This window comes from Syngnathoides biaculeatus, chromosome 5 (genome assembly GCF_019802595.1).
Source record: "Syngnathoides biaculeatus isolate LvHL_M chromosome 5, ASM1980259v1, whole genome shotgun sequence".
In the NCBI taxonomy this organism is placed as follows: domain Eukaryota; kingdom Metazoa; phylum Chordata; class Actinopteri; order Syngnathiformes; family Syngnathidae; genus Syngnathoides; species Syngnathoides biaculeatus.
The window spans coordinates 18,150,421-18,163,960 of record NC_084644.1 but is presented as its reverse complement, the minus strand read 5'-3'; the positions used below and the strand labels follow the sequence as shown (position 1 = coordinate 18,163,960).

The window sequence follows — 13,540 nt, the reverse complement described above, 5'->3', positions numbered from 1 at the left end:
CCTAACAGTAAACCAAAATGGTGAAAACCTGGAGCTTTATTTTCCACATGTCAGTAAGCAGCCTACTTTCTAGTTCATGGAGAATTACATGAAGATTAGAGGCACGGAATATATATATATATATATATATAATATATATATATATATATATATATAATGAATATTGATCCATAAAGTGCACATTACTGCATTTTTCTTTGTAGCACTTGTAACAACGGCAAAGCATTCATGGCTCTGCCTCAACAATAGTAATTGGTTTCTCAGTAAAGCTCCATATTTCTTTGTGTCGCTGACAAATAGTTTAAAAGCAATATTAATTGAATTTAACTTTAGGAAGTTATTTCTTCTCCTGTCCAGTAATCTGACATCAGAGCCATCTGTTATTGTGTGCTTACCAACAATGTTGGAGACGCAGAGAGTCTCCTTGAGGAAAATCACAGAAATTAGAGCGCTTGCTAGAAAGAGAAATAAAAAACATGTTCCCATTAGTTTAACAACCATCTAGGCCTCTGATTCTTTGTTAGTGTCATAGAGGCACTTAGCTCTAAATGCCGTCTTTTTTTTCACCCTTTGAATGTGTGCCTTCAAAGTAGAAAAGTCTAGACACAATAAAACAGGTTTTGTCCTGTCCTTTCCCGACAGGGTGTTGCACTACAGCCCCATAAAATACTCGGATCTGTGTTATGCATATAATAACTTTTCTTTATCATTCTTACAACTAGTAATGTTGTCTTTTGTTGTCTTCTCGATATAATTTCATGTTTGCATTTTTTTTTTTAAACTGCCTCTTCTTTTATCCCCCCTTTCACTTAAAACAGTATAAAAACTACACTGTGCCACAAGAAAACTGAGATGCAGGTTCTCCAGTCTGGTTAGCCTAACAGTTGAAGAGGACCCCCCCCAAAAAAAACTGTGTTCCATCCATTCATTTTCTGAGCCACTTATCCTCATGAGGGGCGCACGAATGCTGGAGCCAATCTCAGCTGTTACCAGACGGGAGGCAAGGTACACCCTGAACTGGTTCTCAGCCAATCGCAGGCCACATAGAGACAAACAGTCGCACTCAATCATACCTAGGGGCAAGTTAGAGTCTGGATTGTGTGTTCCTCACTCGTGATTTCCTCTGTCCACACAGGTTTGCAAGTAGTGCTGTGGACCATCAACATGGTCTTTTGGAAACTTGGAACTTGCTGCAATGCTTTCTTGGACAGCAGTGGCTTCCTCTGGCGTCTCCTATATATTATATAATATATATTGAAACTAAAAAAAAAGGTTTTACTTCTTGTAGATTTGTCAACAGTGGTGTTCGCAAGTGCCAGAGATTCGTCGTTTAGCCGACACTCCAGCGGTGTCTGAGAATGGACAGATGGTCATCAAGATTTTCATGCAACTTATCAATTCTGAATTGTAGAGAATTTGAGAGCTCTTCTGTGCTAGGCGTGGTTGTCATTGGGTGATGCTTCTTGAGGATTGAACTCTAAATTGTGTTTTTTAATCAGGCAGGGCAATTTTAATCAACAATTCCAGTCTTACCAAATTGATTACGATCTGGGATGACTGACTCCGGACTTTGGTTAGCTCTTGGACAACTCCATTGTTTACACATTGTGTCCAATAGAAAGCAAGATCAAAACACAATTGTTTGTGTGGTTGTAACCTTTGCAGACTTGTTTTTTCTCAATGACATATAGATTTTATGACCAATTTATGAATGAATCCAGGTAATACCTAAGGGCAATGGTACACACTAAGTTGACACTTTGATCTGCCAATAAAAGCTGTTACAATCCTGAGATGGATGGAGCTCATCCGGACTCATTAAGATCTTCGATGCAGCACGTTTCATGAACACATTTACAACAATCAGTGTCAAAAGATGAAATACTGAAAACCAATCATTTCCTCACGAGTCAAGCCTCACAAATATTTGTATTGCCCCGGAATGTGCAGCAAACTGGGACTGATGGGTAACCATTACACTATTGGAGCATGCTAAAGATGGATTGTGATCCAGGCCCACAGACACACGTCAGTAATGAAAGATGCATACAGATGAAAGGGCCAGAAAGTATAGCAAAATAGACACACATAAATACAAATAATATCTTGAGCAAATAGCAGGAGAAAAGTGTCATGCTGGAGATCTTGTAAATGTCATCACAGAGTAAAACACTCAACTCGGTCTCGGGGTTACGATGTACTGTAATGGAAAATAGTGACAAACGTTAACCAAAAGACAGGCGGCCAGTGCATAAACTATCTAGATAACAGACACACACACAAACAAATATGTGAGATTAAATGTGCTGAAAAGGTATGACAATTTCTTCACACATTGATTGGCAAGCACAATAATCATTTTACTTAAATGCCACAAGAGATGATTTGTCTGGCACTGAAAGTGAAACCAAACTACTTTTAAAACAATATACACTTTCAAGTTAAAGCAATAATGTCTATGCCACTGGAATGTTGGCTATGTATCGGTTTGAGTCTAAAACATGGCACTTATGTGCACAAGGCTGTAAGGACATTAGTGACTAATTGGAGGATTAAAAAGAGTCTTTAAGTCAGTTGTTAAATATTTCATACCATCGAAATACACACACATTAAGGAAGATGCCTGTGCCTCTGGGAGCAGCTGGCTTTTGCCAAGTCACCATAGCAACACTGTATAAAGTAGGATTCACACAGCTTGATAAAATGAGAAATGTGACAAAGGGAACCTTTGGGGTAAGCAGTTGAGGCCGTCTGTGTGTGTGTATGCACTAAACACGCATCACATTAAGTACACAGCTTCTTCTCAACCCCTCAGTTGTATTTTCGGGAGTCTGCTTGAAGGAGAACACACATTGTCTCAGCAATCAAGATGCCATTAAGGAAAAGAATAAAAAATAAACGATGCGACAATATTGCCGATCCTGTACTATGTTTTCAATGTTGCTCACTTGGTACTATACACTACTGTTAGGTCCACAAGTATTTGGACGCTTATGAAACTGCTTATCTTTATTACTGTCCCAGATGGATGAGAGATAGGGTACATCCAGGGCTGACAGCCAATTTTAGGGCGAATTGAATTTTGGGAGATTCACTTTTTCCGGACCCCCACTTCGCCGCTTGAAATAGTCATGAATTTGACCTGGTATATCTCACTGACTTTCAGGTGGTAAAACATGCCTGGTGCAATGACAGCATTGAAAACACAAGCAAAAAGACTTTCTGTGATGAGCACCAATTTGGCGTGGCGCATGGCGGGTTAGAACAGGTTGTTGTAATCTTGGAACCACTGTATTTAACAAAAGTGGCTCTCTGTGGCAGGTAGGAGTGAAGACAGCTGACTGTATGAGCAGTAGAAAGATACACTCTGTCAATTCATCCGGCGATTGCTCCATGTTTTTACCCACTTCTTATGTTCAGTGTCCCAGAGGAAGCTAAAGCCTCTCCCAGCTGACAGTGACAAAAATCCAGATCAGACTGGCACCAGCCAATCACAGGACAGATTGAGACAGGACAACCATGGTTGTATTATTGACAATCAGGAACCTTAGCACAAATACTTTTTGCCCCCCCTTCTAAAAATGTAAGTGCTGAGCAGTAAATGCTAAATGGCATACTTTTATGGGACATCTTATTTAGCTGAAAGTTTAATCACATCTTTATAGGTTTATTTCCAAATGGGTTAACTGTAAAAAATTGGATTTTTGTTATTGCAATATTATGTGCTGCTGCCATTTGTTTAAGGTGACCTTCAGTGGAGAATGTCAGCCTCCTTTCTTTGAGTGATAAATTGACTTCTACGTTAGGGGAAGGAGAGGTGAAACGTGGGTGTGCACAACACTATTTAGAAGGATGATGCTTTACTTAATTTTGACAAGCAGTCTCGCAGGAAAAGGACAAGATAGGAACTGGGATATCATGAGTTTGGACAGGCAAATAGAACAGACTCATCAATGCTCTCAGTTTTGGATTGTCTACAATTTTTCCCCACTTGGAATGATAACCCATTATTATTATATTTCAGTACTCAGCTGTGTTCTTTGTCCTTCTATTTAGTCTCCCCTAAAAAAATATCTTTCATCTATCACCCACAATCCCTTTCTTTACACAGCCAAGGACTCCTGCTATCTTTGTCACCCCTCGAAGCCTTCACTCACATCCAACAGCACCAGAGGATCGGAGTGTGTTAGCTAGCAAACCATAGCTGGAAAAAAAAAAACCAAAAAAAAAAAAAAACACTGCCACACACCCTTGATAACAACACACTGCTCTTTTGTGTAGAACGTTAAATAAGGCGCCCCCTTTCATTGTGTTATTTTTACAGTGCTAATGTGCTTTACCAAAACTCAATTAACCTGCATATTCATTCATATTCATCTGCATTCATGTATCAGACAAAGAATGGGGATTCTAAGATAAATGGGTGCCATAATTGTTGATAACTGTACTTTGAGGAATCATAGTGAGCTAGCTTTTACTTCACAGGGATGTCAAGCTCAAAATCACCATGGGCTGAAATTAAAAATGGTGACAAAGTAATGGGGAAAAACTGGATACTTGTTAAAAAAACAAGTTTTTCTTTTTTACCACAGTTGTGTATGTTTTCCTTCTCTCTTTATATGTAATGTTATCAGTGGTATTTGTTTCTAATTTAAACAGATAAGATCTAAAATCTAGAATGTGTCAATACGGTACTTCTTCTTCTTCTTTTCCTTTCGGCTTGTCCCGTTAGGGGTCGCCACAGCGTGTCATCTTTTGCCATCTTAGCCTATCTCCTGCATCTTCCTCTCGAACCCCAACTGCCCTCATGTCTTCCCTCACCACATCCATAAACCTTCTCTTTGGTCTTCCTCTCGCCCTTTTGCCTGGGAGCTCCATCCTCAGCATCCTTCTACCAATATACTCACTCTCTCGCCTCTGAACATGTCCAAACCATCGAAGTCTGCTCTCTCGAATCTTGTCTCCAAAACATCCAGCTTTGGCTGTCCCTCTAATGAGCTCATTTCTAATCCTATCCAACCTGGTCACTCCGAGCGAGAACCTCAACATCTTCATTTCTGCCACCTCCAGTTCAGCTTCTGTTTCTTCAGTGCCACCGTCTCTAATCCGTACATCATGGCCGGCCTCACCACTGTTTTGTAAACTTTGCCCTTCATCCTAGCAGACACTCTTCTGTCACATAACACACCAGACACCTTTCGCCAGCTGTTCCAACCTGCTTGGACCCGTTTCTTCACTTCCTTACCACACTCACCATTGCTCTGGATTGTTGACCCTAAATATTTGAAGTCATCCACTGTCACTATCTCTTCTCCCTGTAGCCTCACTCTTCCCCCTCCACTTTTCTCATTCACGCGCAAATATTCTGTTTTACTTCGGCTAATCTTCATTCCTCTCCTTTCCAGTGCATGTCTCCATCTTTCCAATTGTTCCTCTGCGTGCTCCCTGCTTTCACTGCATATCACAATATCATCTGCGAACATCATGGTCCAAGGGGATTCCAGTCTAAACTCATCTGTCAGCCTATCCATTACCACTGCAAACAGGAAGGGGCTCAGAGCTGATCCCTGATGCAGTCCCACCTCCACCTTAAATTCCTCTGTCACACCTAAGGCACACCTCACCATTGTTCTGCTGCCATCATACATGTCCTGTACTATTTTAACATACTTCTCTGCCACACCAGACTTACGCATGCAGTACCACAGTTCCTCTCTGGTACTCTGTCATAGGCTTTCTCTAGATCCACAAAGACACAATGTAGCTCCTTCTGACCTTCTCTGTACTTTTCCACGAGCATCCTCAAGGCAAATAATGCATCTGTGGTACTCTTTCTAGGCATGAAACCATACTGTTGCTCGCAGATACTTACTTCTGTCCTGAGTCTAGCCTCCACTACTCTTTCCCATAACTCTCATTGTATTGGCTGCTTCATCACTTTATTCCTCTATAGTTCCCACAGCTCTGATCATCCCCTTCTTTCCTTAAAAATGGGAACTAGAACACTTTTCCTCCATTCTTCAGGCATCTTTTCGCCCGCTAGTATTCTGTTGAATAAGTTGGTGGTCAAAAACACCCACAGCCATCTCTCCAAATTGCTTCCATACTACTCCCGGTACCTATGTCATCAGGACCAACTGCCTTTCCATTTTTCATCCTTTGTAGTGCCTTCTGACTTCCCCCTTAGTAATCATTTCCACTTCCTGGTCCTTCACTCTTGCCTCTTCAACTCTTCCTTCTCTCTCATTTTCTTCATTCATCAACTTCTCAAAGTATTCTTCCATCTATTTAGTACACTACCGGCACCAGTCAACACATTTCCATCTCTATCCTTAATCACCCTTACCTGCTGCACATCCTTCCATCTCTATCCCTCTGTCTGGCCAACCTGTAGAGATCCTTTTCTCCTTCTTTCGTGTCCAACCTGGTGTACATGTCTTCATATGCCTCTTGTTTAGCCTTTGCCACCTCTACCTTTGCCCTACGTCGCATCTCGATGTACTCCTTTCGCCTCTCCTCAGTCCTCTCAGTATCCCACTTCTTCTTCGCTAATCTCTTTCCTTGTATGACTCCCTGTATTTTGGGGTTCCACCACCAAGTCTCCTTCTCCCCTTTCCTACCAGATGACACCCAAGTACTCTCCTGCCTGTCTCTCTGATCACCTTGGCTGTCGTCGTCCAGTCTTCCGGGAGCTTCGGTTGTCCATCGAGAGCCTGTCTCACCTCTTTCCGGAAGGCCGCACGACATTCTTCCTTTCTCAGCTTCCACCACATGGTTCTCTGCTCTACCTTTGTCTTCTTAATCTTCCTACCCACCACCAGAATCATCCTACATACTACCATCCTATGCTGTCGAGCTACACTCTCCCCTACCACTACTTTACAGTCAGTAACCTCCTTCAGATTACATCGTCTGCACAAAATATAATCTACCTGCGTGGTTCTACCTCCGCTCTTGTAGGTCACTATATGTTCCTCCCTCTTCTGGAAATAAGTGTTCACTCCAGCCATCTCCATCCTTTTTGCAAAGTCCACCACCATCTGCCCTTCAAAGTTCCTTTCCTGGATGCCGTACTTACCCATCACTTCTTCATCGTTCCTGTTTCCTTTACCAATATGTCCATTACAATCTGCACCAATCACAACTCTCTCGCTGTCTGGGATGCTCAGAACTACTTCATCTAGTTCCTTCCAGAATTTCTCTTTCAACTCTAGGTCACATCCTACCTGTGGTGCATAGCCGCTAACCACATTATACATAACACCCTCAATTTCAAATTTTAGTCTCATCACTCGATCTGATACTCTTTTTACCTCCAAGACATTCTTAGCCAGCTCTTCCTTTAAAATAACCCCTACTCCATTTCTCTTCCCATCTACTCCGTGGTAGAATAATTTAAAACCCTGCTCCCAAACTTCTAGCCTTACTACCTTTCCACCTGCTCTCTTGGATGCACAGAATATCAACCTTTCTCCTAATCATCATGTCAACCAACTCCTGTGCTTTTCCTGTCATAGTCCCAACATTCAAAGTCCCTACACTCAGTTGTAGGCTCTGTGCATTCCTCTTTTTCTTCTGACGCTGGATCCGGTTTCCTCCTCTTCTTTGTCTTCGACCCACAGTAGCTGAATTTCCACCGACGCCCTGTAGGTTAGCAGTGCCGGGGGCGGGCGTTGTTAACCCGGGCCACGACCGATCCGGTATGGGATTCTTTAGATGAACGCTCATATTTGTTTGGCACAGTTTTTACGCCGGATGCCCTTCCTGACGCAACCCTCTGCATTTATCCGGGCTTGGGACCGGCCTACAGATTGCACTGGTTTGTGCCCCCATAGGGCTGCATTGTGTCAATACGGTACGTCGACTGATAATATGCCTTCCACTTTGTCTTGAAAGCTGCTGTTTTCAATCATTCACTTGGCCATTTTACAAGGTCTAAATTTGCCCAAGGAGACCGGTTGCTTGGTGGTTAATGACTGCAACAGAAAAGGAGCGGGCTTTTGCTGGTCTCAACTGATACGCCAATTCTAGCCAAGCATTCTGGGATTTGTAGTATTAGTATTAATGTACCCCTTTTGGGCCTGGGGGATAGGAGGTGGGGGTGGTGGTGGCACAAGCCAGTACAACCTGGAAGGCTAGTCCCAAGCCCGGATAAATGTAGAGGGTTGCTTCAGGAAGGGCATTGCCTTTAAACTTTGCCAAACAAATATGAGCATTCATCTAAAGAATTCCATACCAATGCAGCCCTATGGGGGCACAAACCAGTGCAATCTGTAGGCCGGTCCCAAGCCCAGATAAATGCAGAGGGTTGCGTCAGGAAGGGCATCCGGCGTAAAAACTGTGCCAAACAAATATGAGCGTTCATCTAAAGAATCCCATACCGGATCGGTCGTGGCCTGGGTTAACAACGCCCGCCCCCGGCACTGTTAACCTGCAGGGCGTCGGTGGAAATTCAGCTACTGTGGGTCGAAGACAAAGAAGAGGAGGAAACCGGATCCAGCGTCAGAAGAAAAAGAGGAATGCACAGAGCCTACAACTGAGTGTAGGGACTTTGAATGTTGGGACTATGACAGGAAAAGCTCAGGAGTTGGTTGACATGATGATTAGGAGAAAGGTTAATATATTCTGCATCCAAGAGACCAGGTGGAAAGGTAGTAAGGCTCGAAGTTTGGGAGCAGGGTTTAAATAATTTTACCATGGAGGAGATGGGAAGAGAAATGGAGTCGGGTCATTTTAAATGAAGAGCTGGCTATGAACGTCTTGGAGGTGAAAAGAGTATCAGATCGAGTGATGATACTAAAATTTGAAATTGAGGGTGTTATGTATAATGTGGTTAGCGGCTATGCACCACAGGTAGGATGTGACCTAGAGTTGAAAGAGAAATTCTGGAAGGAACGAAGATGAAGTAGTTCTGAGCATCCCAGACAGCGCGAGAGAGTTGTGATTGGTGCAGATTGTAATGGACATATTGGTAAAGGAAACAGGGGCGATGAAGAAGTGATGGGTAAGTACGGCATCCAGGAAAGGAACTTTGAAGGGCAGATGGTGGTGGACTTTGCAAAAAGGATGGAGATGGCTGTAGTGAACACTTATTTCCAGAAGAGGGAGGAACATATAGTGACCTACAAGAGAGGAGGTAGAACCACGCAGGTAGATTATATTTTGTGCAGACGATGTAATCTGAAGGAGGTTACTGACTGTAAAGTAGTGGTAGGGGAGAGTGTAGCTCGACAGCATAGGATGGTAGTATGTAGGATGATTCTGGTGGTGGGTAGGAAGATTAAGAAGACAAAGGTAGTTAGCAGAGAACCATGTGGTGGAAGCTGAGAAAGGAAGAATGTTGTGCGGCCTTCCGGAAAGAGGTGAGACAGGCTCTCGATGGACAACCGAAGCTCCCGGAAGACTGGACGACGACAGCCAAGGTGATCAGAGAGACAAGCAGGAGAGTACTTGGTGTGTCATCTGGTAGGAAAGGGGAGAAGGAGACTTGGTGGTGGAACCCCATAATACGGGGAGTCATACAAGGAAAGAGATTAGCGAAGAAGAAGTGGGAACTGGATACTGAGAGGAGTGAGGAGAGGCAAAAGGAGTACATCGAGATGCGACGTAGGGCAAAGGTAGAGGTGGCAAAGGCTAAACAAGAGGCATATGAAGACATGTACACCAGGTTGGACACGAAAGAAGGAGAAAAGGATCTCTACAGGTTGGCCAGACAGAGGGATAGAGATGGGAAGGATGTGCAGAAGGTTAGGGAGATTAAGGATAGAGATGGAAATGTGTTGACTGGTGCCGGTAGTGTGCTAAATAGATGGAAAGAATACTTGAGAAGTTGATGAATGAAGAAATGAGAGAGAGAAGGAAGAGTTGAAGGAAGAGGCAAGAGTGAAGGACCAGGAAGTGGAAATGATTACTAAGGGGGAAGTCAGAAAGGCACTACAAAGGATGAAAAATGGAAAGGCAGTTGGTCCTGATGACATACCGGTAGAGGTATGGAAGCAATTTGGAGAGATGGCTGTGGAGTTTTTGACCAACTTATTCAACAGAATACTAGCGGGCGAAAAGATGCCTGAAGAATGGAGGAAAAGTGTTCTAGTTCCCATTTTTAAGAAAGAAGGGGATGATCAGAGCTGTGGGAACTATAGAGGAATAAAGTTGATGAGCCACACAATGAAGTTATGGGAAAGAGTAGTGGAGGCTAGACTCAGGACAGAAGTAAGTATCTGCGAGCAACAGTATGGTTTCATGCCTAGAAAGAGTACCACAGATGCATTATTTGCCTTGAGGATGCTCGTGGAAAAGTACAGAGAAGGTCAGAAGGAGCTACATTGCGCCTTTGTAGACCTAGAGAACGCCTATGACAGAGTACCAAGAGAGGAACTGTGGTACTGCATGCTTAAGTCTGGTGTGGCAGAGAAGTATGTTAAAATAGTACAGGACATGTATGATGGCAGCAAAACAATGGTGAGGTGTGCCTTAGGTGTGACAGAGGAATTTAAGGTAGAGGTGGGACTGCATCAGGGATCAGCTCTGAGCCCCTTCCTGTTTGCAGTGGTAATGGATAGGCTGACAGATGAGGTTAGACTGGAATCCCCTTGGACCATGATGTTCGCAGATGATATTGTGATATGCAGTGAAAGCAGGGAGCATGCAGAGGAACAATTAGAAAGATGGAGACATGCACTGGAAAGGAGAGGAATGAAGATTAGCCGAAGTAAAACAGAATATATGTGCGTGAATGAGAAAAGTGGACTGGGAAGAGTGAGGCTACAGGGAGAAGAGATAGCGAGGGTGGACGACTTCAAATACTTGGGGTCAACAATACAGAGCAATGGAGAGTGTGGTCAGGAAGTGAAGAAACGGGTCGAAAGGTGTCTGGTGTGTTATGTGACAGAAGAGTGTCTGCTAGGATGAAGGGCAAAGTTTACAAAACAGTGGTGAGGCCGGCCATGATGTACGGATTAGAGACGGTGGCACTGAAGAAACAACAGGAAGCTGAACTGGAGGTGGCAGAAATGAAGATGTTGAGGTTCTCGCTCGGAGTGACCAGGTTGGATAGGATTAGAAATGAGCTCATTAGAGGGACAGCCAAAGCTGGATGTTTTGGAGACAGGATTCGAGAGAGCAGACTTCGATGGTTTGGACATGTTCAGAGGCGAGAGAGTGAGTATATTGGTAGAAGGATGCTGAGGATGGAGCTCCCAGGCAAAAGAGCGAGAGGAAGACCAAAGAGAAGGTTTATGGATGTGGTGAGGGAAGACATGAGGGCAGTTGGGGTTAGAGAGGAAGATGCAGGAGATTGGCTAAGATGGCAAAAGATGACACGCTGTGGCGACCCCTAACGGGACAAGCCGAAAGCAAAAGAAGAAGAAGAAGATCTAAAGAATTCCATACCAAATTGGTCGTTGCCCAGGTGGACAATGTCCACCTCTGGCACCTTTAACCTGCAGGCTGCTGGTGGAAAATCAACTATTGTCGGTCGAAGAGGAGCGAGAGGCGGAAAGTGGTTTCTTAGGCAAAAACAGAAGAGAAAAGGCACAGAGCCTACAATTGAGTGTGAGGACTTTGAATGTTAGGACTACGACAGGAAAAGCTCCATAGTTGGTTGACATGATGATTAGGAGGTTGGTACATTGTGCACCTAAATTTTTTTTTACCATGGTGTAGGTACGAAGAGAACTGGAGTAGGAGTTATTTTAAAGGTAAATTTAGCCAAGAATGTCTTGGAGGTGAAAAGAGTATCAGATGGAGTGATGAGGCTGAAACTTGAAAATGATGGTGTAGTGTATAATGGGATTAGCGGTTTTGCCCCACAGGCAGGATGTGACCTCGAAGTGAAAGAGAAATTGTAGAAGAAACTAGATGAAGTAGTTCTGAGCATCCCAGAAAGAGAGAGAGTTGTGATTGGTGCCGATTGTAACAGAGATCTCTGTGAAGGAAGCAAGCATGATGAAGACATGACTGGTAGGATGGTGGTTTGTAGGATGACTCTGGCACTGGGGAGGAAGATTAAGAAGACAAAGTCAGAGCAGAGAACGTTTTGTGGAAGATGATAAAGGAAGAGTGTTGTGTGACTATTTGGAAAGAGATGACACAGGTTCTCGGTGGCCAGGAGGAGCTTCTAGAAGACCGAACCACAACAGCCAAGGTGATCAGAGAGACAGGCAGGAATACTTAGTGTATCTTCTGGCTTGAAAGAGGAGAACAAGAGTTGGTGGTGGAACCTCAAAGTATAGGTAGTCTTATAAAGAAATACGTTGGCTAAGAAGTGGGATAGTGAAAGAAGCAAGGAGATGAGAAAGGAATTCAATGTGATGGGACATAGTGTAAAGGTAGAGGTGGCAAAAGACAAACGAGATGCATATGATAACATTTATGCCATGCTGTACACTAAAGATGAAAAGTATCTATAAATGTTGGTGAGACAAAACGATAAAGATGTGAAGTATGGGCATCAGGTTTGGGTAATTAAGGATAGCGATAAATATGTTGATAGTGCCAGTAGTGTGGTGGACAGATGGAAAGAATACAGAGAAATAAGAATAAGGAGTTGATGAATGATGAAGAAGACAAAAGGATCAGGAGATGAGGCCAGTGTGGCACACTATGAAGTGGCAAACATTCGTAAGGGAGAACTTAGTAAGGCATTAAAGATGAACAATGGAAAGACAGTTGTTCTTGACATTCCGGTGGAGGTATGGGAGCATCTAGTCGAGGTGGCTGAGGAGTTTTTGAACATCTTGTTCAACAAAATTATAGGTGAGGAGATGCACAAGGAATGTAGGAAAAGTGTACTGGTTGCCATTTTTAAGAATAAGGGTGATGTGCACAGAGCTGTGGGAACATGATAATTACACAATTAAGTTATGGGAAAGAGTACTGGACGCTAGACTCAGGACAAAAGTGAGTGTTTACAAGTAAACAGTATAGATTCATCCCTAGGAAGACCACCACAAATGCATTCCTGTAATTTCTTGTGTTTAATGGGAAGATTTTTCAAAAAATATTTTCAAAAAGTCAATAGAGCGCACTATATTTAGGTATTGATTAGAAATGAAAAAAAAAATCACATTTTATACAGTGAAGAAAATTAGTATTTGAACACCCTGCTTTATTTCAAGTTCTGCCACTTAGAAGTCATGGAGGGGTCTGAAATTTTCGTCGTCGGTGCATGACCACTGTAAGAGAGATAATCCAAAAAGAAAAATCCAGAAATCACAATGTATGATTTTTAATGATTTATTTGTGTTATACAGCTCCAAATAAGTATTTGAACACCTGAGTAAACCACTGTTAATATTTGGTACAGTAGCCTTTGTTTGCAATTAGAGGTCAAACGTTTCCTGTAGTTGTTCACCAGGTTTGCACACACTGCAAGAAGAATGTTGGCCCACTCCTCCACACAGATCTCTAGGTCAGACAGGTTTCCGGGCTGTCGCTGAGAAACACGGAGTTTCAGCTCCCTCTAAAGATTTTCTATTGGGTTTAAGTCTGGAGACTGGCTAGGCCCCGCCAGAACCTTGATGTGCTTCTCACGGAGCCA

The 13,540-nt window shown here is 43.2% G+C and overlaps 1 protein-coding gene and 1 long non-coding RNA gene across 7 annotated transcripts in view; one reads left to right on the top strand and one right to left on the bottom strand.

The window, feature by feature from the left end:
• The window catches only part of LOC133500620 (NIPA-like protein 2), a 35,460-nt gene that overhangs the window by 7,522 nt on the left and 14,398 nt on the right, over window positions 1–13,540 (bottom strand). For all 6 annotated transcript variants that reach the window (XM_061819544.1, XM_061819547.1, XM_061819549.1 and 3 more), the window contains exon 4: window positions 396–455. In XM_061819544.1, the coding sequence (XP_061675528.1) occupies window positions 396–455 (60 nt within the window). The remainder of the gene's footprint in view (window positions 1–395; window positions 456–13,540) is intronic.
• LOC133500622 (uncharacterized) lies at window positions 8–2,196 on the top strand. The gene is made up of 3 exons (XR_009794988.1): window positions 8–49; window positions 819–1,005; window positions 1,136–2,196. It is a non-coding gene; the product is annotated as an uncharacterized LOC133500622 (long non-coding RNA).